Raw genomic sequence first — 25,888 nt, forward strand, 5'->3', positions numbered from 1 at the left:
TCGGTCTGTTTTTAGAGAAGAGCGACTTTGTTTTTGTCGGTTCCACAAGATACCGACAAAAACAGCGGCTCTGTAATGGGCTAGTCTTAAACTTAAAATTACATATCCTGTTCTGTAAAACTTCAAATGTATACTTTTTGAACGATGACATGGCAGCGAACGAGCTTGTTGCCTTCAGGGAACGCTGGAAACGAGAGTTAAAAAATAGAAAAGAAGAGACTGGACTCGTCTGCGTTCCTTCTTCCTCCTCCTCCAGGGATCATCCCGAGCAGAAAGACGTAAAGAAACCTTGTGATACTCTAAAACAAGAGGAATCGAGCTGCACTGAGGACGAGGGAAGTGTTAGTGGTGGGAGCTTTGCTGTAGAGGCAGATCAGCCTCAGTATGTCTCCATTGCACGCAGTCTGTTGGATGGGAGGACCAGTCCCCTGCTGGACAGGATTCAGGAGGAGAGAACGAGGAGAAAGAGGCAGTATGATAACATGACCAACATATGCAGCGTATCCCTGCAGCAGCAGCAGCAGAGGCAGCCTCAGAGGAAGGTGAAGAAAGAAGAGGAGCTTGTGGATCAACTCATTCAGGATCTGGTATGATGTGGAAGAAACTGGTTGAGCACAAATTCAGTGTGAAAACGTAGTTTCCCCCCTACAGGTTTCGTCTGTCTTGGATTTTTGTGTTTCAGATAATCAGTTAATAAATAATCAATTAAATGGAGCACATAAATGATCTGACATGCAAACATAATTGGTTTGTTAATTTAATAATTAGTTGTGGCATTAAGCATTTGCAATAATGGTCATTGTTTTTTTTCCCCATCAATGTGAAGGAATGGGCTGCATCTTTTTTTTCCCAGGAGTGTCTCAATTCAGTCTTATTGAAGCGTTTCAAAGATAAATGTTTTGCCATATTTCAGTCATTCCAGAGTTTCACTTGGCCACTCCAAATCCCTTGTTTTTAGTGATTCAGAGGTGGTTTTACTGGTGTACTTTAGACTATTGTCCTGCTCTACAATAACCTAAGTGCTCCTGGGCTTAGGGTCACGACCTGGTGGCCGAGCGTTCTCCTTCAGGATTTCTGATAGAGGATAGAGTGTGTCGCCATTACCTTGAGTTTTTTTGAAGCAAAAAAGCAAAGACAGGAGAAATCTCCAGGGTAGTAAAAACTTTTTACAGCAGCATATCTTGTGTTTAGTACTGTAATCCCTTTTCTTTGCAGAATGAAGTCAACGACATTCCCTTCTTTGACATTGAATTGCCGTACGAATTAGCCTTGAAGATATTCCAGTACCTCAACTGCATGGAGCTTGGCCGATGTGCCCAGGTGAGGTGCAGAAACGACAAAAAAAAAAAAAAAAATCTGTGTACAGCTGAATGTTTTAGCTCCTAAAGAGGCTGTGAAAAAAATCCAGACTGGGGAAGTGTAGAGGGAGAAAGTTTATCTTGCCTCACAGTAATTACTTTATCCTTTAAAGTTGGTTTTCTTTTCACAATTTTATGCAGATTGAAATTCTTGTTTGAAGAGGAAATGATAACCATGAGAAAGTAAAATTACTTTTTGGTTTTTGTAGGATAAATGTAGGCAGTGTAAAATTACTGAGAATTTAATAGCTGAATTTCAGGCATAAACTATGTAGACCCCTTAAGTCTTCCCAGCACCAGAACTAAACTAGGAGAGTTTAGTTTCTGTGCTCCTCGACTTTGGAACAAACTCCATGAAAACATGGTTATCCAGTTCCTTTACTTTGGAAATAATTTCATTTACACCAACTTCTGGTCAACCAATCTAACTGGATTTTTTTATGCTGTATTTCTTTTTGTCTTCCATTTGTATCATGTAAAGTCCTTTATATTGTCTTGTGCATAAATTATTCTATTAAAAAACACTTTTTGTCTTAAAAATTGATTTCAAAAGGCCATTTTAATGATATGCCAAGCTATTGTTCATAGACTGACACACTGCCCCCACCTGTTGCTGCACTCTACAAGTTAACTAGCTGAAATGAAGTGAATGGACTTTATTCCCGCTCTCACTTCTGGTGTTTTACCACGTACGCTCGGATGGTTGGGTCCTGACCCCAACTGTAGACCTGCTCCGCATGCTTTTTTTATAGGGTTCACATTATGTTATTAATTAAATTAAAACAGATGAGATGATCAAGCATACTTTTAAGAGACTTATAAATCACGGCCTGTCAATAAAATCCATGTATAACTTTAGTTTTATTGTTTCTTTGTGCAGCGTCCATAATTTGGCGATTAGTTACTTTAATTACACTTACCTTCTTCATTCTGTATTGCTTTGGGCAGCTCATGGCTTTATTTTGTGCATGTTAGTAAATTAGATATTGAGTGGCAGATCCACAGCACTCGTGGTGCAGAGAGCCCGTTTTGGCAGGCGGCCGGGCTCGTTAAGCGGAAATGAGTGATGCAAGCTCCTAATGTATGCTGACTCAAACCACTGTCATGTTGTCCAATCTCCTCCCAGGTGAGCAGGGCATGGAGAGTCCTCGCGGAGGATGGCGTTCTGTGGTTCAGGTTGTGCCAGAGGGAAGGTTACCACCAGGGTGCCTCCGTGTCCAGCTCCCCATGTTGGAAGAGCACCCTGCGAGACTGCAGGAACTCGGCCAGAACTGTCCGCTCCAACTGGAAGGTGAGCTTGATCTGTTCTACTTCACTGAAATGGGAAGTTTTTAGTTTTTTTTTAATCAAATTACTAAAACTGTCTGAGAGGTGAAGGTGGCATGAAGTCGTGTTATCAAAATAACACAATAAAACTAACGTGTGATTGACAGCAGACCATGATTACAGTGTTTATTTGTCAATATTTACATGACTTAGAAATCTCATTGCCAATAACCACAGATTGTAGAGGTCAACTATGCTGTTCTCATTTGATTTACTTGTGGGTAAGAGAAATAAATTCATAATGCATCTCCTTGCATCTCCTTCACATTTTGTCACATTACAACTGCAGATTTGATTTACTGGGATATTATGTGATAAATCAACATACAGTGAAACTTACCAGAGTAGTGGAATAAAAATGATGCATGATTTTTGAAATAATTTCCAAAATAGAAACTTGACTACTACGGCATGCAGCCAAAAATAGTGACGTTGGATCACCATTATTTTCAACATTTCAATCGTTAGTGAACGGATAACATCACAAATGTACCCCACAAATCACGGATAAAGAGAGCACTTAAAACTGCATTTGTTTAATAACAATATCTTAAGCTTTGGACATTTTACAGAGCACTATTATTAATAATATTGACCCCATAAGACATGGTGTGGTAGAAAACTAACACTTGCCATAAGCCTATCAGCTCCACAGTGAAACATGGTGGTGGCAGCATCATCCTGGGGTCATGGTTGGAGTTGATAGGAAGATGGATGGAGCAATGCATGGCAATAATAACAAACCTGTCTGAAGATGCAAAAGACTTGAGAATGAAGGATGATCACTTCTCAGTAGAAAGGAGACCATAAACATGCTGTCAGAGCTACAATGGAATAGTTTAGTGGGCTTTGATTAGCCCAATCAAAGCCCAACTCTAAATACAATCTAGAATCTGAAGCAAGACTTTGATTTGAAGTTTACTGATGCTTTGTATAAAATGTAACTGTGCTTGAGTTTTTTTTACAAAGAAGAAAAGCCAAAAATTCAATTCTTAAGATGTGCAAAGCAGAAAGCACATTCATTCCACACTTTTCAGATTTTTAATTTGTACAAAATGTTCCTTCCGCTTCACAGTCATGTGTTGGTCTGCTACACTAATTAAATTGTTAATAGTTTTAAGCTCAGCATCTGTACCTCTTCAGAATCGAGTGGGATCTGTCAGCCAGCTGCAGTTCGAGTTGGGGAAAATTCTGTGCGACGTCAGCTCCTGTGACAGCTTCGTGTTGGCCGGGTGAGTTTCAAGGACGAGCAGATCCTGCCTAATGTCCTCTTTGTTTTAGCAGAGCTCACTTGGTCTCATTTCATCTGCATTGATTTCTCTGTCGCACTAAATAAAACTTGGTCATAGATTTTTGTGATTTAATGCCGGGGGTTTAAATGAACGTAGGAGACGCTGTGTGTCCCTGTCTAAACCTATGCCAAAATGTTGCATTTACATTGACGAAATTATAAATCAGGGGATGAAGTTTGGATTTATCTTTACAGCTGAAAACAATGTATTATGCTGAACAACAACATCAAACAACTGGAATGCTAATGAGGTATTGGCCAAATACACAATGTTTTATATGAAATGAAGTATTTCTTATTGACAAACACAAATAAGTTGAAGTTGATTTAAGTCCCCATGTGCCAAGATAGTATTTAAATTAACTATTTCCTGTCAGAATAGAAGCTAAAGAAACCGGCTGCTTAAATCCCAGCCTCCTCTGATTGGCTAGCTCAGGATGTCTGAGCAGACTTCACCCACAATTTCTCCAAAGTTTAAGGGAGTTTATGTATTTTGTAAGAATTGACGAATAGTATTTGGTTAACTTAAAGCATTTTAAAGTCTTTATTTTGCAATGAGCTGCTCATTACATGATAGTAACACAATGCCCTGTGAAAAACATGCATTTCACTAGACTGCCATTCAGTTAATTTTATTTATATTTCAACTATATAAACTTATACACTAGATAAGAAAAGGACTCTAAATGAAAAATGGTCAAATTAATTTAAATGCAATTTATTCTAATACAGCCTAATTCAGTATAATTTTATGCTTCTGGCCAGACATGCAGCTCCAAAACATGATGTCGGTGTCATTATTAGCTGGGTAACAGTTAAAGTAAAGGAATCCAGATCAGACCACTGGAATGAATTGCACTGATTATCTTTTTATCATGTTTCCTGTTAGTTGGAGAACTATATTAGGATCCAATTGAATGCTTTGTTTTGTGTTATAATTGAAAAACAAGAGTGATTTTGAAAAGGGTCACGTCGTAATGACTAGACAACCGCGTCGTAGCATGTTTAAAAACTGTACCTTTTGTGTGCTGTTCTCAGTCTACAGTGGCCATCATTTATCAAAAGTAGTTTTGCCTGATTGACATAATTATTGTAGCTGAATTTACAGGCACATTCAAAGGTTTTCACAGGACCAGATTTGAGAATTAAACATCAGTTTTATGACTTCAGCCACACATTAAAGCCAGATGTCAGACTTCTGATGAAACCAAATGACAGCAGGAACAAGGATTTTTACATTGACAGAGTAAGTTCTGATCAGAAATTGTTAATTAAAACAATTCATTCACAATCATATAGTCACATTATTGCTCTTCTTTGCAAAAAAACACAAGTAAGAACTGCATTTATTGAGGAAAGAGGACATGAATTGCAGCTTAATCAGCTAAACCTGCCCTTAACTAGCTGGTATGAGGCAGTGATAAATTGTGAGGGACCTGGAGGGCTCAATAGGAGGCCCTTAAGGAGATCTGCAGTGTCTCCTGGGACAAAGGCTACTAGATTCCCATTAGTCCTGCTGGATCCCTTTAGAGAAAACAGCCTGTTTGTGTGGTTTCAAATTAGTAGATGTGCGACACACAGTACTTAAACATTGAAGACATTTAATAAGTGGCCTGATGCAATGTGAACTCACTGCTAAATCCTCAGCTTTATGCACATGCTGCTAACATATTCATGATGTCAGTACATTCCTCATTATTGGTACTTAAAGAGTAATTGAGCTAAACGAAACTATTTGAATTTGTCTAAAAAAGAATCAATAGCAGTTAAGAGCAAGTCAAGACTGATTTGATTGGTGACAGAAAACCGGTGGGAGTTGGCTTTTTGAAAAAATAAAAAAATAAAAAGCAACAGGAGAAGCAGTGGCCATTAACCCGTCTCAGACAGCGCAGATCTGCTGAGGCCTGCAGAAATACCACTGTAGTCTGAGCAGAAACTTCTCCCCGCAGAAGTTTGTTGGGCGACATCCAGCATGCGCGTCATGCCGATCGCTGGCATTTTGATGATGCACCAATTAAGGAAAAAGTGTGTGCTTCTGCTCCTGCCAAACCCTGCAAATCCACCCCCACACACACACGGAGAGCTACTCGCATACACGCTCCGTGTCAAACTGGCTGTTACAGTACGACACATTGCAGCTCCAAGTCACAGAGACATGATTGAATCTGTGAAGGTGGCAGCATGCTCGTCTCTCGCAGTGAGAGCTAATCAGCCGGGGCAAAGAGATGGGAGAGGAGGTGTGTGGAGTTCAGAGCAGAGGGCTGCTCTGCTCCATTTGTTAGACATTTCTTCTCAAACAAAAGAAAAGTGTGCAGATGGAGGAGAACTGAGAGGGGATGATTGCACACCATCGTCAAGTCCTTAATGTACTCCAGGCAACCACTTGTCTTTTATTCCACTGAAAGCTAATCTGACCTCTTTTATTCAAAACATGTTGGTTGTATAACGGCACTCTAAATCCTAAAAGACACTTAAGTAATATCTAGTAACCCATCTGTTGCGTTATATTTAAGGTACACGTCTGGTGATGTGAGGCTTTGGGATACGTTGCACTGGGACTCAACATCTTCGTTCCTCAAGACCAACAGTCTTTCAGCGAACACGCACCCGAGACCGCACGTTAGTCACGTCCAGATCAACAGCACAGTGGCCGCTGCTTCATATGAAGATGGTAAGTGGGTGTTTGTTTAATGGAGGTCTGTTATGCAAAATTCACATTTTGCATGTTTTTATACTTCCATTTGGATTTCAACAGTTTCTAAAAATAAACAGCCAAAGTGCTTGAAGTGCCATCCAGCTGTTTTTTGGCAATAGGAAAAAATTTTTTAGTGTCTGAAAAATGAGCATTTTCAAAAACCATCCAATTGCTAAGTCACAATCGACAGGGTCTGCGCTGTTACCTGTCAACCCCAGCCGAGCCCCTCACCTAGCAACCGGAGCGAAGCTCCGCCCACTTAGAAGATGAGCACTGCAGTACAATGGTTGCAGGAAAAGACAAGGGTTTGGTTATTCACTTACCATTCATAATTCACTTGCTGCATTCTTGTTGGTTGTGCAGGAGGCTCTACTTCTGCTTTTCAAAGATGTATGGTTGTATATTTTTGTATCTCTTTGCAGCATGTGAGTATAATGTTGAGTTGGGGGTCGTGGGCAGCAGCAGCTTATTTGACTTTAAAGTGACGAGAGGCCCTAAAACAGCTCAATCTGAAAAAAAGTGTTTAATAGGCAGAACTGACCAGACTAAAATCTCATTATCTAAGAATGATTTTGTGCAAAAAATGTAATGAACATATTTGGGAAACCAGCAATCTATAAGACATTTGTGAACAAAAGATAATTATATGTAATAGAATGACAATGCTGAACATTATCTATACATTTAGATGCCTATTAAACCTTTATGCACAATGTCTCATTTTCAGCATTTGGCGTAGCAACAATACTGTTTGCACATAGAAATCAAAACATTTTTAGTCAGAAGTTGTGTTTCTGGCTTAGGCTGTGTAGACCTGTGGAGTACAGAAACAGGTGGGGAGCCCATCCACCACTACCAGATACCCAGGAGGATCCAGGCTTTGGGTCTGAGCCCGGACCGTCCGGTCCTGATCTCAGCCGCAGGGTCATACGTTCGGCTCGACAGCGCCAATGACTGCGGCTACTGGAGGACTGTCTGCGAGACTCGGCTACCCAAAACAGTGAGTGGGACACTTTGGTTGTGTGTTAATGAAAGACGATGTTCCACAGATGCTGATTTTTTTTTTTTTTTTTTTTATCGTGAATTGTACTTTTATCATATATATGGCAGGTGGAGAGCCTGACTTTTGTACCAAACCGGGCAGATCAGTCCCCACTAGTGGTTTTAGCGGCTGGAGAGGATGTCTACTTGTTGAACCCTCAGGAGGAGCAGCCAAGGACCCTGCACTCTGTTTATGGTCATCCTGTAACCTGTCTGGATGCCTCCAACACCCTCACTGCTTTTGGGGTGAAGCGCACCGGCTGGGCCATGCACGATGGAGGCAACAAGGTGGGTTCAATTTCACCCTGCAGACTTTGGTAGCTACTAAAAGGCAGATCTGAGAAGAGTGGCTCAGTAGCTCAGATAGAAACACCAACAGGCATTTCTCGTGACTCTAAGGTGTTCACTAAGAGGTTGTTTTGACTATACAGCTCTTAACAATAAAAAGTCAAATCAAAGGCATTCATATCCACTAGATACTGCAACAAAATCACATTTGTTCATGGTTATTCTGGATGTTACGTACACCTCTACAATATTTATATGAACTGACAATATAGTATTTGTGTGTTAATGGAAGAGATGGAGCTGTGTCAAGGTTTTGCCAGGGGTAAATGTGAATGTTGGCAAACTGGATGAAGCAACCTGAACCCTCTGCATCTGGAGTTTAGACGTGCTGTAAAAAGGACTGCAAGCTACCTTGATCTCCCTAATTGCAATGAAAGGTTTCCATTAGAGTTAACAAGGCCACTCGTTTTCTCTGCAGGTGTGTAATGAAAAAATGAGACGTGGAACAAAGTAAATTGCAATTTGGTTTGGTTAAATGGAAATATGCTGGTTGTTATTCACAAATACAAGTCACTGCAGAGAAAAGCAAAGGGGACAGAAATTTCAGGATTATGCTAATGTTTTAATTAAATGACCATCTTCCTTTGCCTGGTAAGTGAATTAAGCCCTTATAGGTAAAAGGTGTGTAATCTCTTTGAAACACAGAGTACATATTACATGCTGTAAAAGATCCAAACTCAGATTTTGTTGTGAACTTTTACAACCAGCATTTGTTCGTCTAGATGTAACCTGAGTCTCGTGGTGGCATAATCACCATTACCTCTTTTCCCATTAGATTCAACAATCATGAACCTGTGGGGGGTTTGTTTATATCTGAAATAACTCTCCTAAGTTACAGCCAGCCTTCCCTAGACGCTTCTCTTAATTACTATAGCCTTCAAGTGTACTTTTATCAAGTGTTGTTTCTTAGCCAGCTTTTGTTTGTTTCTAATAATACTGTGTTTCCAAGGACCTTGTGTGGCTAATTGACTCTTAAACCTTTACTTAGTACAAAGAGCCTTGAGACAACATACTCATTTGGGGGATACTACTCTTGGGCCATTTTAGCCCTGGAGGGTATGATACCATTGCTGTTTTTCAACATAAATTAAAAAGCAGACAGACTCAAAAAATGCACAGTGAACAATTTGCTTTTATTGGTATCTTGAAAGAAGATATTTGCTGGAGTCTGTGATGGATTTATTTATTTTTATTGGCAAAACAGCTACAGTGACATCATAGCTTCTGGAAAACTGGATGTACTTATTCAGCTGCAGCCCTAAAGCACCACATAGTGGACCAAAAGGAGCGTAGCACCGACGTCTCACTATAATAACAGTCTATTGTTTGAGTCCTCTCTACAGCTTTGTTTATTTCTGCAAATTAAAGAATGATTCAGTTAAAAAATCCTGCATGAATCTCAGTGATAGAATCCCAAATCTAAATAATTTCCAGGTGACTAATGTTTGTAATTGTGATCAATCCTAGATTTTTTTTTTTGTGAGTAGTCCCCTTCTAAGACCTGGAAAAAATAAAAAGACTAAAATAAATAGGACAACTAAAGGTTACCACTGGAGCTCCAGCTTCATTTGAAGAGGCATAAAATTGTAAATCGTTTTGAAATTACATATTTTTTTAATTTCTAGAATTCAATTTATCGTTGCATCAAGCTTCTCTTTCAAAACTTTTTTTCTTTAAATGATCAGGTTAGAAAATTTATCATCTTCAAGGTGAAATGTAATATTTAATCTTAGACTAACTTGGTTTTAATTCAATCAGAAGTTTGTTAAATCCTTCTAAAATAATTTTTTCAGATCAGATCCAGGCCAAAATTCATGATAAATAATGCCAATTCATGATCAGTGAACGCTCTCACTAATTAACAAATTTTTGGAAATTTAATTAACTAGTCTTTCACTCTTGTTCCGCTTCTATCAGCTGTTTCTTGCAGCACAGATGACAAAACACAATTTGGCTGCCACCGTTTTTACTGTCTTTAGTAAAGAGACATATGCTTCATTAAAACCTGTCAAGATGCGCAGAGCTGATATCCGAGGAAATCATCTCACACCGTTTTTCACACGTAAGAGTGACACTTTTTCCATTTACAGCGTCTCGACTCGGATGAACCGAATGACATTAACCTGTTTTGTTAACTTTATTCAGACTTTGTGCTTTTCTTTTTTTTTTAACTTGGATGCAGTTGCATTAGTAAAACTCCGTTCAAACTGTAGATACTTCTGCCGCTCTTCCTTGTCTTTGTTGCTTTGTCCTGGCATGTGTGTAGAGACCGTGTGTGTGTGGCTGAGGCTCGCCTCCAGATCCTTGTTACTCCTTGCCTTCCTCTTGTCAGTGGACCAACATCACCTGGGCACACACCCAGCTCATGGCTCTGTTTTCAACACGAGCTGGCATTCACACTGGCAAACAGTTCATCTACCACAGAAGCTCTACCTCAGTGCTGTCAGAAAAACTGTTGTTTCTTTATGAAGACGAGATCAAACGAGCAGATTTGTTATCTGAATGAACACAAAGTCAGTGTGATCAAAAGTTCACCTTTAAATGCAAAAACATAAAATAATCTACTACAGTTTGATACACACAGTTTGATACACACAGTAACTGTTAAAATAAACTAATCAGTAAATTTCAATGCTGTAAGCATCAGCTAAAATATTCTAAAGTGAATGCTACCCACCTGAGACTTTCAAGGCAAATCCCTGCAGTCACTAACTAAGTGTATTAGTTAATCTGTTGCCCAAACTCAGTCTGTCAAGTGAGAGTTAAATTAAAATACTTAAATCACATCAGTACTAAAAATTCTTATATTTTAGGATCCCACAGTGGAATAAAATCACCTGTATTTACCAAAATAATGTACTACATGGGGATCAACTGAGTTTTTCATCCTGCACCCTTTGTGTTCCTCTGTGTTTTCCAAACTGTGTGTGCACTGTGCAGAGCATGGTTCTGGTTCCCCACAATGGCTCTGGCTTTCCGCACCACCTGCTGCTCAGATACAGCAGATAGTGAGGTCTGTGGGAGGCCTGTTATTTTGCTGGCCACCTTCACCACCAAGCTTAATTGATAGTCAGGAATGAGGCCAGGCTGTGTAGTTGCAAATTAGTGTAAAATTGTTATTTTGGGTTTTAAACTGCAGCTACCTCCAGCATAACTTAATACCGGTAACTTCTTAATTTAACAGTTTCTGTTTGCAGATTTTGCTTTATACTGCTCCCTGACCTAGCTACTTGACCTGCTTATAGCTTTTCCTCTGTCATAGTACAAATGTGCTGCAGGTTCCTCGACAGGAGGAGTAGTTTTGAATTCATCCGGAAAGAACAAAGATATATTTTTAAAAAGTATATGAAAGAACATTCTTTTTCTTTATGCATCAAATAAGACTCAAGTTTGTTTTGATGCTTTTCAATAAAAAATATCTAAACTTTTCTGTATTTCACTTGTTGATTAGTGATTTTCCCCATCAAACTAGAGTGTCTTACTTTCATTTTACTGTTGTATGACACTTGCCCTAAGTTACAAAAAATAACACAAATATAAAACTGAAACTGTATCTAATGCTATAGCAGCATTAATTTAATCAATATGCTAAGCCAGCCATTTGAAATGTTGAAATATATTGCGACTTGAACGTCACAAATCTGAGACAATTCAAATCTTTTGCATGGAAGTGCTATTTAAAGGTAGAAGTAATGTGGTAATGACATTAACATTACTCAGTCTTACGCTGCACTGTGCAGGTGCACTGTCTGCACTAATGAAGATCACCGCTGCATGACAAATGCCTAACCCATTTCTGATGGTGTTGGACTACAGCACCCATCCAGGGACACCAAGAAACTTTACTTAATGTGAAGATTGGAAGGACAGTTGGAATTAGAGTGGGAAGGAGAATTGGAAGCAGGGTTGGAATGAGGGCTGGACTTAGGGTATAATCTTTCTGTCATTCTCTAACTTAATTAGTTAATTAGCTTTCTATCTCCAGACCAACCCAAAACATGTTAAGCAATGCCACAGAAATACTCTTTAGGGGTTAATTGTTGCACTAAATTACTTGTATTTTCAGTGAAGAATCCAAAATTAACTTCATACAAATTTGATGAGTTAATCTCCATAAGTAGCTGCATAATTTTTTTTTTTTGTTTGGGGTGGGTGGTGGTTTGCATGATTTGCAGTGCCCATTATGTTGTGTTGGAAGTACCAAATAATGTGAAAGCACAAACTCTATGCATAATATTGCATCTGGTCCAGTGGGCTAATCTCTGTTTGTTCACATGGTGTCTAAACCAAATGAGGCCCTGAGCCCATATTTGTTCCAGATGTGGGTGTTTGTATAAGATTTAATGTAGCATTGCATAGAGGGGAAGCAGTGGTTCAGATTTTTTTCTCAGCAGGCTATTGTACAAGTGTATCCCTTCCCTGATTAGGTCTGAATATGGAGGCCGCTGCTGAATTCTTTTATGGAGGCAAAAATATGCACACACCTGGTCCAACACAACTCATAATTTCTCCTTTCTGCTCAATAATAAGAGTAACTGCTGCAGTTAAGCCTTATGAGTTCCGAGATAGTCGCAATAGCAACATGAAAGGATTTCTCTGAGGAGCAGCAGTGATTTTATAAATGTCATCTGTTTAAAAGCATGCAGAGTAATCACATTAACATCACAGTGTAATTCAGACTTTCTTTTGTCTGCAAGCTTCAATAGCCGAGCACCAGAGAGAGCATTAGCCGAACCACGGCACTGTATCCGTGCTTACTAATATTCTTCCTGGTCTTTGAACAGCCCCCAGTACTATCACAAATCAGCTGCTTATCCTCTCTCAGTGACAGTTCTTCATTTTAGTGGCTGAGGTGGGGACGTATTTAATAAAATTATCTTCCTAATTCTGCGGTGATTCATTGAGAACAGCAGGCTGAACCTCATTTCTGCGTTCCAGTCTCCTGAGCTGTCCAAATCCTATCAAGCTGTCATTTTGAAGTCCAGTGTGGTTTGGGCTCTGCCCTGGGGTGGAGCACAATTAAAGCTCCGCTTGGCCCAAATATGGGGACACACAAAAACTCCTGGCACCTTCTGAAGGTTTATACCCTGCCTTCCTCTATTTATTATTTTATATATATATATATATATATATATATATATATATTTTTTTTTTTTTTTTTCGTCTTCTTCTTCTTCAAATGTCTTCTTCTGCTGTCTTTCTGCTTTTCTTTGCTTCTACCTTTTGGCTCCAGCTCTTTCCATTTTTCTCCTCTGTTTTCCTTTTTGCTCAGTTTAATTATCCAAAGACAGTTCTGCCTGGCGGTTAACCCGCTTGTTCTGTCTGGTTTGGATGAGAAAACACCAGCTGCTAATTGATCAATTAGGCCAGCACCAGATGACATCATTGAAACTTCTGTGAAGTTTGCAGCCATCAAGCTGTAGAAGACAGTAATTCAGGTTTGCCTTTAAGTTTCTCTCTAGTTCATCTACTTAAGTCCTTCTGTGCTTTTACTTTACAAACAAGGCTTTTTCCTATACGACTGCACCTTCATTGGCTGATATCCAATGTTATTAGTTTTATCATCAGTTTTGCAAGTTTAACGCACCCTTTTTGTGAACTGAAAGATTTTTGTCTGCCTACGGGAAGCGGTAAAATATTAAAAAGTGCTTCTTTCTTATTGTTAATTTCAGTTTAGTTTAATATATAATAATCATCCCCCACTGTAAATTGTGTTCGTTGGTAAAAGTCACAAACTAGCAGCTGTTTTGGAAACATATGCAAGTTTGAATTCAAATGGGTTGTCCAAATTGAACCCCAAGTACCACCTTTAACGACTATCAGTAATTTCTCAACCCCTTTATGACATGCATCTTTAGTGCTTTGCAGCGCACACTTTTGCTGTTATGATTTACTCCAGGCATAGTGGACAATCAGACACCGACTTCTCAGACTGTTACTAAGGACTTTTATCCCACTCCTCGTGGGAAAAGGCTTGACAAGTTGTCCAGGACTTCCTCTGAAACCAGACCTTATCGAAGGTCTGTTTAGCCTCACTGTCCTGTTCAGGAGGCAACGGCGCCCAAGCTTCAGACGGCGCCACGGCTCTGCAACCCTCGCAGTCCAAAGACTCATTTTTGCTCTCTGGCCAGCTAAATAAACTTGTTTAAAGCAGCAAATGTTTCATGATCTTGTAAAAAAAAAAGAAAAAGAAAGCTTGTTATTTTTAGTGTTGTAAATTTGCTGTCATTTTTGAAGAACAAAATGTTCACCTGACTTTTTAGGTTTTAAATAGAGAAAAAAAAAACATAAAAAACTTTTAAATGTGTAAGGATATATTTTCTTTTATTTGTGGAAAATTATGTTTAAGAAATGAATAGTAACTATTTAGGACTGGACTTTTACATCGCTATGTACTAAAAGTGTGGATTTACATGCAATATTCCATGCAGCCTGATATACACTCTTAAATATAAAATATTGCATTATGTAGAGTAATTTATTCTACAGGTTTCTATTACAACTACCGACATTTACACTAACAGAATAGATCGTTTTAAGCATAGTATTTGTTACTGTCTGAATTTTTGTTGAAGTTTTTCCTTTGTATTTAAAATTATGGCAGTATTACAAAATTCTGGTATCGTATCGGCTCTGAAATGAACGGATTTCCTCGGTCGACTGATGTTTGATCCTGGATTTCAGATCCACGTCTACAGCCTGGAGACCGGGAAACCAACGGTTTGTGTCGGCAGCTCGCCGGGAGATTTCACTTGTGTCAACCTGAGAGACAGCCCCCCTCATCTGCTGGTGTGTGGAAACAAAGACAGAAGGTAGGACACAAAAACACTCACAAGTGCAGATAGAGAATGCACAAACATAATGCACCAGTGGAAAAAAAAAACTGAACTAGGGACATAGACTAATGTTTGATGATGGAGGCCTAGCAGAATATTCTGGAAGTAGAGAACAGGTGTTTGCAAAATATGTGAGAAGACAATAACTCTATTATATTTGTGCATTATTCAAGACTATCTGTTTCTTTGAAAAAAGAAGCTTCTGAAAGCTTATTGAGAAAAAGGAATGCATTGAAATACACTCGCAGGAGTGATATTTTGCTCTTTGTCTTCTCCATTACCTACTAGATGTTAAGAGACGAGGATTTCTGGCTGTAATGACTTCATCCAGCAGCAGCAGCAACAACACACACACTAATGTGCACATGCTTGCCACATTTGGCTCGCCTGTTAAAGAAAAGACGCATAAAAGATCCATTCTCATCTATTCTGCACTTGTTAGAGGGTGCCGTGGTGCGTAGGATGCCAGGAAAGGAGAAATCCCTGGCATGTCTTCATCCAAAGCTGCCCCCGCTGTTTCTATTCAGCCCCAAACCCATCTGGCTGTTAAGTAGTTGGCTTAAAGCGAAGGAGAGACCACATCATACTGTTCAGGTTCTGTTTCTCCCATTCCTGCTAGTTATGATTAACAGCACCTGCACAAAGACAAAGAAATAGTTCTGTTTGTTTTGTGAGTGGCTTCACTCTTGGTCTTTGGTTTCTGATCAGATTTCATCCAGATAGGGGGAAAAAACAACTCTAGCTTGGCTCTGCCACTTTGGCTTCAGCCGATGCAGCACAGAGTCGAGGACAAATGGGAACGGTGGAGACTGACGGACAGTCGGCGTTCTTGGCCCTTTGTCAGGGTGGCATCAAGCCAAAGCCTAATGCATCCCTTCTTTTTGTCCAGATGAGTTTTGTCACTCTGCATTTTTCTGTGAGATCCAAGCACCAAATGAAGTGTCCAGATAAGGCCTGTGTGGAAAAAAGAACACATCTGTGCAAACAAGACAAGTCTGAGCAGGAAATGAAGAGAAAACAGAAAAGTGTGAGGTTGTTAGCTAATGGGTGCCCGTTCTGCAGAACGCTTTGTTCTGCCGACATTAACGGTACAAAACAAAACAGTTTGGGTGATCACTTTGCTTCGCACTATGATCATTTTACTCAGTTTCTATAAAATCTTTATAGATTTCAACAATGTAAAACTCAAATGTTTATAACAAACAGTCCTTTTGTAAGCAGGTGACTTGTTTTGCAGTTGATTTAGGGTGTTTAAGCAGTTTTCTTTTTTCTTTTGTTTTTTACTCAGAATAAGACATTTGGTACCAAGAACACATAAACCAAATAGCTCCAGATCATTAACCCCTTTGCCAGTTCACACCAACACATTGCCATTTCATCCCTTCCTACTTCCATTTCATACTCACAGGCAAATCATTTCATACATGTGTACTCAGCTCTTTATCTGATTATTTCACCAACTGATATTTAACCAAATATCTCCAGGTCAGTTTGCTGCTTTGCCTATTCATACACGTTGGCGTTTACCTTCTTTTCATACCCGTTAACAAACTAGGTGTCCTCATCTATGCATAACAGTTTATTTCACGTTGAAGTTCATAATATACCAGGAGTAAATTATGATAAAGTAATTTTCAGATACAAACGTTTAAGGATATTTGGTTGGTACAAAATAACCTAAGACTAACATCATCTCTGTATCATAACCAAAGGATTTAGGTACAGACTGACAAGAACTTTAAAAGCAAACAGCATTTTGGGTTTTTCACATCCAAACATTTTTTACAATATTTGAAAGTGCAGATTTCAAATAGACATGCAGTCTACATGTTCCCTGCTACATGTTTAAACCACCTGACCTTTATTTAGTCTATCACAATTAAATCCTGGAGGGGTGTCCAATTATCAACATTAAAACACAATTTCACACTGTGAAAACATTTTAGATCAATAAAAAAATTAAAGTCACTGCTCAAATAGATTTTTTCTGAAAAAACAACATGAGGAGCGAAAAGCTGTCCACTTTAATGTAGAGCGATTTTGTGAGCTATGCTTTAAGAATTTATGTTAGGTTTTGGTCTTTCTTTAAATGATTTTTTTTAACACATACAAATGTATTTCAATATCCTTATGAATCTGAAAATACTTTTATGTCTATCCAAAAATTACATACACCTTTACCGAAGTAAAACAGAGTCCAGGCATTGTGAGAGGGAAATCATTTCTAGTCTCTGTTATCATTGCTACTATAAGTTTTGCTAAAAAGGCAGACGGTTGTGGAGTTTTTTGGTTATGTTTCAAATGGACGCCCACCAGAACAGAATTTTTTTTAAATGTGAATTTGTCAGAGTCTTTTCTCTGTTGTTTCTGTAAATTATTCATGCACACTTAACTCTAAAAACAACACAGTTCGCTTCAAGAAAAAGATTTTTGTCTCGCATGAGGAAATAAAAAGTGCATTTGTTAGAATAACTTGAACATGATGTGACCCATAAGTTTTCAGACTTGAACCTTTAAAACTAAGCTCTGTCGGCATTCTTAAACACTAGATTTGTCGCTTTGATGTGCTACAGTGTATGCGATAGTCTCTGTCTCCATTTTGACTTGAAATTTAGTAAACATCGTTCATGTGGAAGATTGTGAACTCCAGATCATTAGACTAAATCAGACGTCATGCCTGGGATGATTAATGACTTCTTCTGGCTTTAGAAAAATAACTGTTCAGGAGTGGTCTGTGCCTCTCTCACACTTTCTTCGTGATTAATGAAAACGATTCTGGCCAGTGACAGTTCAGCAAAGACGGTCGCCTCCAGCATTAGGTTTATGGCTTCCTGTGGTCTGCCAGTAATGTTCATTCCTCATTGTTTAAACGTGCGCCTCCATCACGTAATGCCACTAAACAGGCAACGAGCTGAAGACAAACAAGTCCACGGTGCCCATTTAGCCATTTAACTTTGATTCTTTAAAAAAAAAAAGAAAAGTTTTGATAGTGGAAAATGAAATCTGCCTGAGTCCCCAGAGTAAATTTGATTATGGTAATGAAGACTTGGAAGAAGGTTGATCCTGGATGGAGTCATGTCCTGGATGCTTTCAGCTGCAATAAAGCCACGCCGACAACAGATGGAGCTGAACGTCCCCTGGGCTTTTGTTGCTAATGAAACACACTGAGCAAAAATCCTCCTCTTATTGCATTAAATCCATCAGAGAAAGCAGCACTTTAAAATCCATAATCATAATTATTTTAATCATAATCTTGCGCTATGTTGTTTTAACACATTTTCCTCCAATAGAAATAACTTTAATAACAAACATCAACATGTATTACAATTTCTTCCTTATTTTTTAAACACTATGATCAGGAGCTCAAATGTCCAGCTGTTGTTTTTGTTAGTATGGTGTGATCTGGCCCAGATTTTTGTTGGCTTGGCATTTTCTGTATTACTTATGCTTAAGTCTTTCTATGTTTCTTTAATTTTGTTGGTTAGACTATTTTACATTTTTATTAATGTAGGTATTCCTTTTCTGAAATAAAAAAAAAGCTATAAGGGTTTCATCATGATTGGATGCAAGTCTTTTGGAGAAAAAAATATATAATCGCGGGATAAAATATGTTTTTAATGGTGAGGCTGTTGTAGGTTTGTGGGACTATTAACTTTCACAATGTCATCCTTACGCAGCAGAAAAAGTAAGAGTGCTCATTGTTCCTGTTTAGAATAGTTTTTGACTTTCCTGTTTGTTTTATCAGAAGAAGATGGAACAAAGTCACAACAAATCTCACTCAGATAATTAGTCAACTTGTAAGACCAACAGATTCAATTAATTTATTTGCTCTCCTCTTCCATACAACACGACCTGTACCATGATGCAGATTGCACATTGTGTGCTTGCCTCCAAAGGAAGCACACAATGTACAGAAAAGCTCATGTGCTGCTCTTGCTAAAGAAAACAACCCAGGCATAAAGCAGAATCATTCCCTTTCTGTTATGACGCAGAGTGAGAGTGTTTGACCTCAGGTCCAGCTCCTCTCTGGTATCCCTGTACGCCCACCACCTGGGTGTCACCTCAGTGCAGGCAGACGACTGGAAGATCGTGAGCGGCGGAGACGAAGGACTGGTGTGTGTTTGGGAGATGAGGATGGGAACTAAGCTGTGGGAGATGCACAACAGGTAGGACTTTAGAAGATCCAACTAAAGCTTTGCAGTAAGTTTTCCTCCTTGTGGTTGTACCACCTGCTCTTTTTAGCGTTTATCATGTTGTATAATTGTCTGTTTTTGTGGAAGGCATCCTGTAAGGCATGTTCGCTTTAACACCAGCACCCTGGTAACAGCCAACATCCCCGATGACAAGTCGCCACGTGGGGCCTGCATCACAGATGATGACCTCACAGCTCACCGCAGGTCACCTTCTTCTCTTCTACACCTATTAAAATGACTTTAAGCTTGACATCCTTTAAACATCCTCTTACTCCTCTTAAAACATGTCAAAAATAGTTTGGATAATAGGAATTTTCCGCTTCTCTGCTTTTGCAAATCAAATTAAAAAAAAAAAATCTATATTCTTATTTGATTACCGCTACTTCTAGATGGTTGATATCTAATTTTCCTCTGGGATTAATAAAGTGTGTCTGAATTGAAGTGAACTGAATGAGCTTTCAGTCATATTGATCATTAGCATACAGACAACAAAAATAAGAAGTTGCACTGTATTCTGGCTTATTGCATCAATGAAATCTTATCCCTCCCTGAAAAAAGTTTAAAAAATCCTTCACACTTATGAAATTTAATCTTTCTGACATGTCTAATTTTCAGTTCTTAAATAAAAGTCTGTAAAGCTGTAATTGTTGTTGGTTCTGTCCATTTCAGACACAGAGGAGTCATCAGCCATTACGACTTCTCTGAGGATGCCCTGTCACAGGATCACATCTTGCCCATCTGCAGGTCCGACTACATCGACTCATCCGGCTACAACTACAACATTAACCTGGCGGTGCCCTACGACAGGCTGTCTGGCTCCCATCCGTCTCACTGACCGCTGCAAACAAAATACTGTCTGTGGAGCAGAATGGACAAGAGACACATTGATCTGTCTGATTGTCACACTGATCATTTTTAGTTACCTTTTACTACCATTTTGGTGCTTTTATTAGGATGCAAACGGCTCGTCTGCTGCAAGATTGCCACCTTGATAAACATTGCTGTGCATTGATTTGTTTTAATGTTTGACTTTTTAGATCAGACACGGTGTAGAATTTATCCACAAAAATTGTCATGTTTTGTGATTTTTCAGGGGGAAAAGAAGAGAAAAGTCCAGATATTTATTTTCCACTTTTATTTAAAATTCTTTCTTTTGAAATAAGGGGAAAATAAATAATTTCAGTAATAATTAAAAATAGTGTTGTTTTTATTCTTTTATAACAGTAGTGGTTTATTATGTACAGCTTCAGTAGTAAAAACATCATCAAATCCTGATTTCTGAGGAGGAATTGTCTTTTTGTCCAAATGCTCAGCACAGTAGATCACATGTAACACACTTTTGTTTCAAGGTAAAAATCTTTCATGTTGCACATTAGCAATTTTCAAAGCAACAGTGTGAGGTCATAGTAAATATAGCTAAATGCAATAAGACTAAGAAAAGTTTAAAATATCTAAACTGCTCTAAATGCTAACATACCGCACTAAAAGGGCTTTCTGTTATCAAACATTAAGTTCACAAGTAGCTTGCAGTTTTGAGAATCTTACAAATTTTTTTATATTGAAAACATGTTAGTGCTTGAAAAGGCGTTTTGCTTTTTCCCTTTTAAGGACCGAGGAGGTTCTGCTAAAATCAGCAGCAACATAAAGAGTTCCTTAGACCAACAATTATTTTCCACAACGCAGGTTAGCAGTGTTCATATCCAGAAAGCGAACATGCATCCTGGACTCCATTTCAAGGTCCTTTAGAATCTGTGGACAAGCAAAATGCTGTCATGAAGCCACAAAATGTATTTGTGTATTTAACAAAGTGAGAAAAAGTGCTAACCTCTTCAAAATGTTCAAACGTAATTCCTTCGTAGAAGTCATCCGGGCCCTAGAGCAACAGGAATCTGTTATCTTATTGGTCCAACAGTGAGGGAGGAATATTAGCGGCGTGGTTTTGGTGACTTCTCTTACCAAGTTGGGCACATTTGTGCTCGCCACCTCCAGCATGGCAGCATCTGCTATCGCCCTAGCACCCTCCTGCCCGATGGTCCCGCTTTCCGAAAGAAGTTCCTCGACAGCCTTGGATGTAAACAGAAAATGAAGATTTTAAATCCTCACTGAAAAAGTTGAAACTATGGAAGAGGATAATAGCAACTGAAAAAGAAACGAAACATAATTATTTTTTTCCCCTCTCTGAATTCTGACTCTTTGAAAAGTTTTCAGACAGAATCATCAAAAGAGCTGCTTCTGTCATAATGTGAACTATTTGGTTTTCTCTCTCATGGAAAATACTCATCCAGCATTTTTGTGCTCAGTTGTTTTCTTTCCCAAAAGCATTAATTGAGCTAGTGCTGCTTTTAACTTTCACTCTCTGTGTCAATTAATGTCTTGATCGGATTACCTAAATTTAAAGGAAAAATGTCTTCCTTCCTATTCTTTTTATAACTTATTGTTATATCGGTCACTAAGTGACCTCAATCCTTTAATGGTCCCTAATCCTGTAGATTTTAACCTGGTCTGTTGGAGCTAATTACTCACTACTTTTGACAATGGGAGTGTGCACACACGGATTCCTCTTGTAGCTGCTAAAGCAAGACAACATGGAGCAATTCATTATATCCACAATAATTTAACCTTGGCAAAATGATCAATTGGAAAACATATAATTGAATTGGCGTCCAGTGCTCTGTGCATGTTTTAGTGTTTCCTTTCATCGTATTTGACCTCAATCTAGTTCAGATGCATTAAAAATTATTATGACAAAGAAAAATATGCCATGCATCAAATGGGACAGAAATCAAATTTTCTTATCTTAAGAGCTTTGGACTCAAGGTCACCTTTTGTTGGAGAAAACTGTCATTTTACTGACAAGAGTTAGCTTAGCTTTAATTGAATTAATTTCCAATTTGATAACAGTGGAGATGTTTTACTTCCAGATCTGCATGCGGCCATGTTTATTCTAAGTAAAGCTGAGTGTCGTAATGGGTATCTGGAACATGGAACCATATTTCAAAACAAGGATTAATGTAATCCGTGTTAAATAAAGCACATAATGAGCACCTACCTTTCTGTACTCCTCCAGAGTAATTTTGCCATCACCGTCGGTGTCGTGCATGTTGAACAGGACTGGAAAAACAAAACAATTAGATTTCTTAAGAAATTTCCACCCACAAATTATGGGATTGCACCAGAGGAAGTTGTGATTACAGGGCCTGTCATGATGATTCAGGGATAAGATAATGAAGCAGATCCTACAAGCCAGGATTACGACTGACACTGCAATGCCCAGAAAACCTTTTTGTTCTCCTCTTTAAGTTACAAGAGTTTGATTGCTCCAATGGTTCTTTCACATCTCAAAGACATCTGGCTCCTTTTAAAGATCGAGATGTAGAATTGTTTGATTCAGACGGATAGAAATAAAACTTCTGCTCCAACAAAAACCAAAATGCAGAGTTCATATGACTGATAAAAAGGTGTTTAGTCTGTTTAGACTAAACAAGATGTCTTTTACTTGGGAGAAAAAAACAATTGGACTCTTCAGGCACCAGAAAGTTTGTTGCTTTTGAGTTCTTATCTTACATTTCTATCATCTGGTTGAAACAGGAGTGTAGGGTGGAGTCTGTAATCCTCTTGTCAAATATTGAGTTCACTTCTCAAGTTTGAGGAAAGACATTCTTTGTTCAAACTAGGAAACTCTGGTCTGAAAATATGTTTGCCAATAAACAGGTTTTTAGTTCTTGCTGTACTTACAGGAAGGAATACTTTTATTTTTTTTTATGGGTGACTTTGATTTTGTCATTTTCTCATCACACCAACTTTTAAAGAAATATTATAGGTTTTGGTACCTAGAGTTCCTTGCAAATTGTTTAACTATATACTTGAACCTTTTCACATTTTGTCACCTTATACTGCAAGTATCAACTGCTATGGGCTATGAGAATTTATGTGATGAAATTAGTTTGTAAATGGAAGCGAGAAATTTACAAAAAAAAAAAAAAAAACATGCGAGTTTCAGCTTTCAGTGTTTTGTGATATTTCTCCATCGGCTTGGCTCACTTAAAGGCAGTCATTTTTGCTAATTCTTTAGAAAATACATTAATCTCTGTCACATTGCATGGAGTCTGTGAATATAAATTGCTAAGTCTTGACACAGACTTAGCAAAACGTCTGTGTCAAGTCTAGGTTTTAAGTCTAGACTTAAAACCAAGACTTGGTTTTAAGTCTAGGTTTAACCATCCCAATGTAACTCTTGTTTTTATGTTTAGGGTTGTTGTCCTGCTGCCAGGTGAACATTCACTCGTCTCAAACCCTTCACAGCCTTTAACTTTAACAGCCCAATGTTTTACATAACGCTTTCTTTCAACAATGTAGTGCACAGAATTGATAAACATCCTGTCAATAAATTATCCTACATGAGCTGTGGATCTCTGCAACTCCCCCAAAGTTACTGTGGGTCTCTTGGCTGGTTCTATGATTAATTAGGTGACGGTTGCACTATATTTAAAGGTACCAGAAGAAAAGTGGTTGAATTAAATCAAACCCTACATTTTTCAGATTTTGTAATTTTTTTTAAAATTCCTCCTCAATTTCCATCTATCTCACAACTATGCAATTTCTCCAACACAAACAGCGTCATATAGTGCAACAGGAAGTGATGCAATGCATCTTACTCAGTCACAGTCACTAATTAAGAGCTGCTTCTTACTGGTTGGAAAGAGCTGGAGGCAGCTGAATGCTACTTAGGAAATGCTTAAGTGGAGATAAATAACTAAATGCCAGAAATACAGACAAGTTGTAAATTTCTCCCTTTTTTTGTACAATTTCTGGATATTCAAAACCTTTTTTTCCATTTCTGCACTGAGAGAAGATAAAAAAAAACATTAAATGAGCACTTTAAATTTTCTTTCTTGCAATATGTTCATGACGAATTAAATCATAAAACATCATGCACGATATTTTCCAATGGGATGTCTTGTTATTTATCACCAAAAAGTGAGCCTTGCTTTGCATTTTGCTGAAGGAAGTAAGGATCTGATGCATGGTTTGATCATTTTTCTCTAGAGATGTTTATGTCTGTGGTGCATATGTTAAAAAAACAGATGTAGACATTCAGGAAGAGCTGCAAGTCAGAATGCAAATGCATGCAGGATTTCCTCTTGTCACTGAGATTAACCTGCCAATCTGGAGCACAACAAACTGAGCTGAAGCACGGCTAGACATAATTAAGTACAGACTACTCAGAAAATAAGCTGAAATATTACTACCAATAGGTTTTTGAATAGTTCTCTTTGAATAAACCACATTTAACTATTTATTGATTTATCTCGAGCAACAAAAAGTGAATTGCAGAATCAGAGCAAGTCTCTCACTGCATAAATCAGAAACTGTAATTAACAAATAGTCTTTCACTGTATAGCAGTTTGCTTAGAGTGGGAAAAATAGTTCAAGCAGCAAAAAGGACAATTCCAACCATTCTGTCAGGTTTCAGTTTGCAGACATCACAATAAACCACATTTTTCCATTATCTAAAAAGTTTCATAGTTTGTATGGCAATTAAACACCAGGAAATGCACAATATTATGGCAGGATATTGGTAGTAAAAATACATAACAAATTAAAGGGACAGGGATATGTGGAAAAAATGTATCTTAAAAGAGATAAAGATATAGTTAGCTGAAAATAATTACCAACTGTTTGCCTCCAGGTCATGCATTTGTCTTTGTGACATTTAGATTTGTTAGTTTGCTGTGGCCACATTCACATGTTGAGCCAGAAATACCTTCGAGCTGCTTGGAGGCAACAGCTGACATGCGGTTACAGATCACACACTTACATGTGTCGTGTTGTACTTCTGGCCTGGTTTTCTGAGCAGGCCAGGTTTGGGTTGCAGTAAAAATGTTTTACTCACAGCGAACTTTCTGTCTTCTCATTGCCGTCCTCTCCTCCGCGGACGATTTAATACTTAGAGGACGGAAGTGGGACATGACCATGAGGAACTCCTCAAAGCCGATTTCCTCATATGATCCCAACTCGTTATCAAGCTGGTTCCTGTGTTTCAATCAAAAGCATTGAAAATTATCTAATTATTGTTGATAAATGTAAACCACATTAAATATGTAAACCACCTGCATTAACTAGTTACAATAACTTTGAAAATTACATTTGACCCACATGACTATCACATGACTGATAGTCATGTGATAGTCTCCACATGACTTGTGTTTTAGAGAACAGAAATCACATAATTATACCACAAACCAATGCAGAAAACAGTCCAGCTAAAAACACACAACTGCTTATAAATCAGTCAAATTCTCATCATTCTCTTGCAAAAACACAGGAATGCTCAACTTTGGATTTCTAAAGGCATCTTTTAAGGCGTCTTCACAGAAAACCACACATTAGTATTGGCCATGAACAGTGTAACTATTGATTCTATTAATATTGAATTAGAAAATTATTCAATATCATTTTCTAATTCAATATTAATTAGAAAATATTAATATTGAATTAGATAAATTCAATATTAATCCTAATATTCTATTTATCATTCTATTTATCCAAACTAATGTAGCGCAATTAAAATTTCCACATGTGGATCAGTGAATGTTCTCCTTTAAAAAATATCACCTTGACGGTTAACTTTGTAGAAAAATTATATTATTTTAGTTAAAAAGCCATTAGTAACAGAAAGACCACATGGGATATGGTGTTGTTTGACTCTACCCACCTTTTATCAAAGAACGCCTCGATAATTTCCGTTTTGATGGGGTTATTGGCGAGAGCTGGTATGTTCTTCAGGTGTTCTCTCCTGC

At 38.2% G+C, this 25,888-nt stretch overlaps 2 protein-coding genes across 3 annotated transcripts in view; one reads left to right on the forward strand and one right to left on the reverse strand.

Moving 5' to 3' along the window:
* Positions 1 to 20,284, forward strand: fbxw8 (F-box and WD repeat domain containing 8). 2 transcript variants are annotated; one of them, XM_014985685.2, is made up of 11 exons: positions 9 to 587; positions 1,216 to 1,320; positions 2,485 to 2,649; positions 3,828 to 3,916; positions 6,489 to 6,646; positions 7,474 to 7,670; positions 7,781 to 7,999; positions 14,744 to 14,871; positions 18,888 to 19,061; positions 19,176 to 19,292; positions 19,758 to 20,284. In XM_014985685.2, exons 1-11 carry the CDS (start codon positions 150 to 152, stop codon positions 19,921 to 19,923), a joined length of 1,956 nt encoding a protein of 651 aa, XP_014841171.2. In that variant the 5' UTR covers positions 9 to 149; the 3' UTR covers positions 19,924 to 20,284. The 2 variants fall into 2 exon arrangements, with proteins under 2 accessions (XP_087864796.1, XP_014841171.2); XM_088008670.1 differs by lacking the exon at positions 19,758 to 20,284 and having other exon boundaries at positions 1 to 587; positions 18,962 to 19,061.
* Positions 20,209 to 25,888, reverse strand: part of tesca (tescalcin a) — an 8,671-nt gene continuing 2,991 nt past the window's right edge. Inside the window, exons 3-8 of the mRNA XM_014985688.2 lie at positions 25,804 to 25,884; positions 24,982 to 25,121; positions 22,138 to 22,199; positions 21,045 to 21,152; positions 20,914 to 20,961; positions 20,209 to 20,837 (exon numbers count right to left, since the gene is read on the reverse strand). Coding sequence (XP_014841174.2) covers positions 20,754 to 20,837; positions 20,914 to 20,961; positions 21,045 to 21,152; positions 22,138 to 22,199; positions 24,982 to 25,121; positions 25,804 to 25,884 — 523 coding nt within the window. The 3' untranslated portion in view covers positions 20,209 to 20,753. The remainder of the gene's footprint in view (positions 20,838 to 20,913; positions 20,962 to 21,044; positions 21,153 to 22,137; positions 22,200 to 24,981; positions 25,122 to 25,803; positions 25,885 to 25,888) is intronic.

The sequence above is a fragment of the Poecilia mexicana genome, unplaced genomic scaffold (assembly GCF_051168715.1).
Source record: "Poecilia mexicana isolate PSO_F unplaced genomic scaffold, ASM5116871v1 scaffold_9, whole genome shotgun sequence".
Lineage (NCBI taxonomy): Eukaryota > Metazoa > Chordata > Actinopteri > Cyprinodontiformes > Poeciliidae > Poecilia > Poecilia mexicana.

Excerpts from the sequence above, each read along its gene's own strand:
- fbxw8 (XM_014985685.2), top strand. The coding sequence starts at position 150 with ATGGCAGCGAACGAGCTTGTTGCCTTCAGGGAACGCTGGAAACGAGAG. Across the intron at positions 1,321-2,484 it reads AGCTTGGCCGATGTGCCCAG|GTGAGCAGGGCATGGAGAGT; the intron begins GTGAGGTGCAGA and ends ATCTCCTCCCAG. Across the intron at positions 3,917-6,488 it reads GACAGCTTCGTGTTGGCCGG|GTACACGTCTGGTGATGTGA; the intron begins GTGAGTTTCAAG and ends GTTATATTTAAG.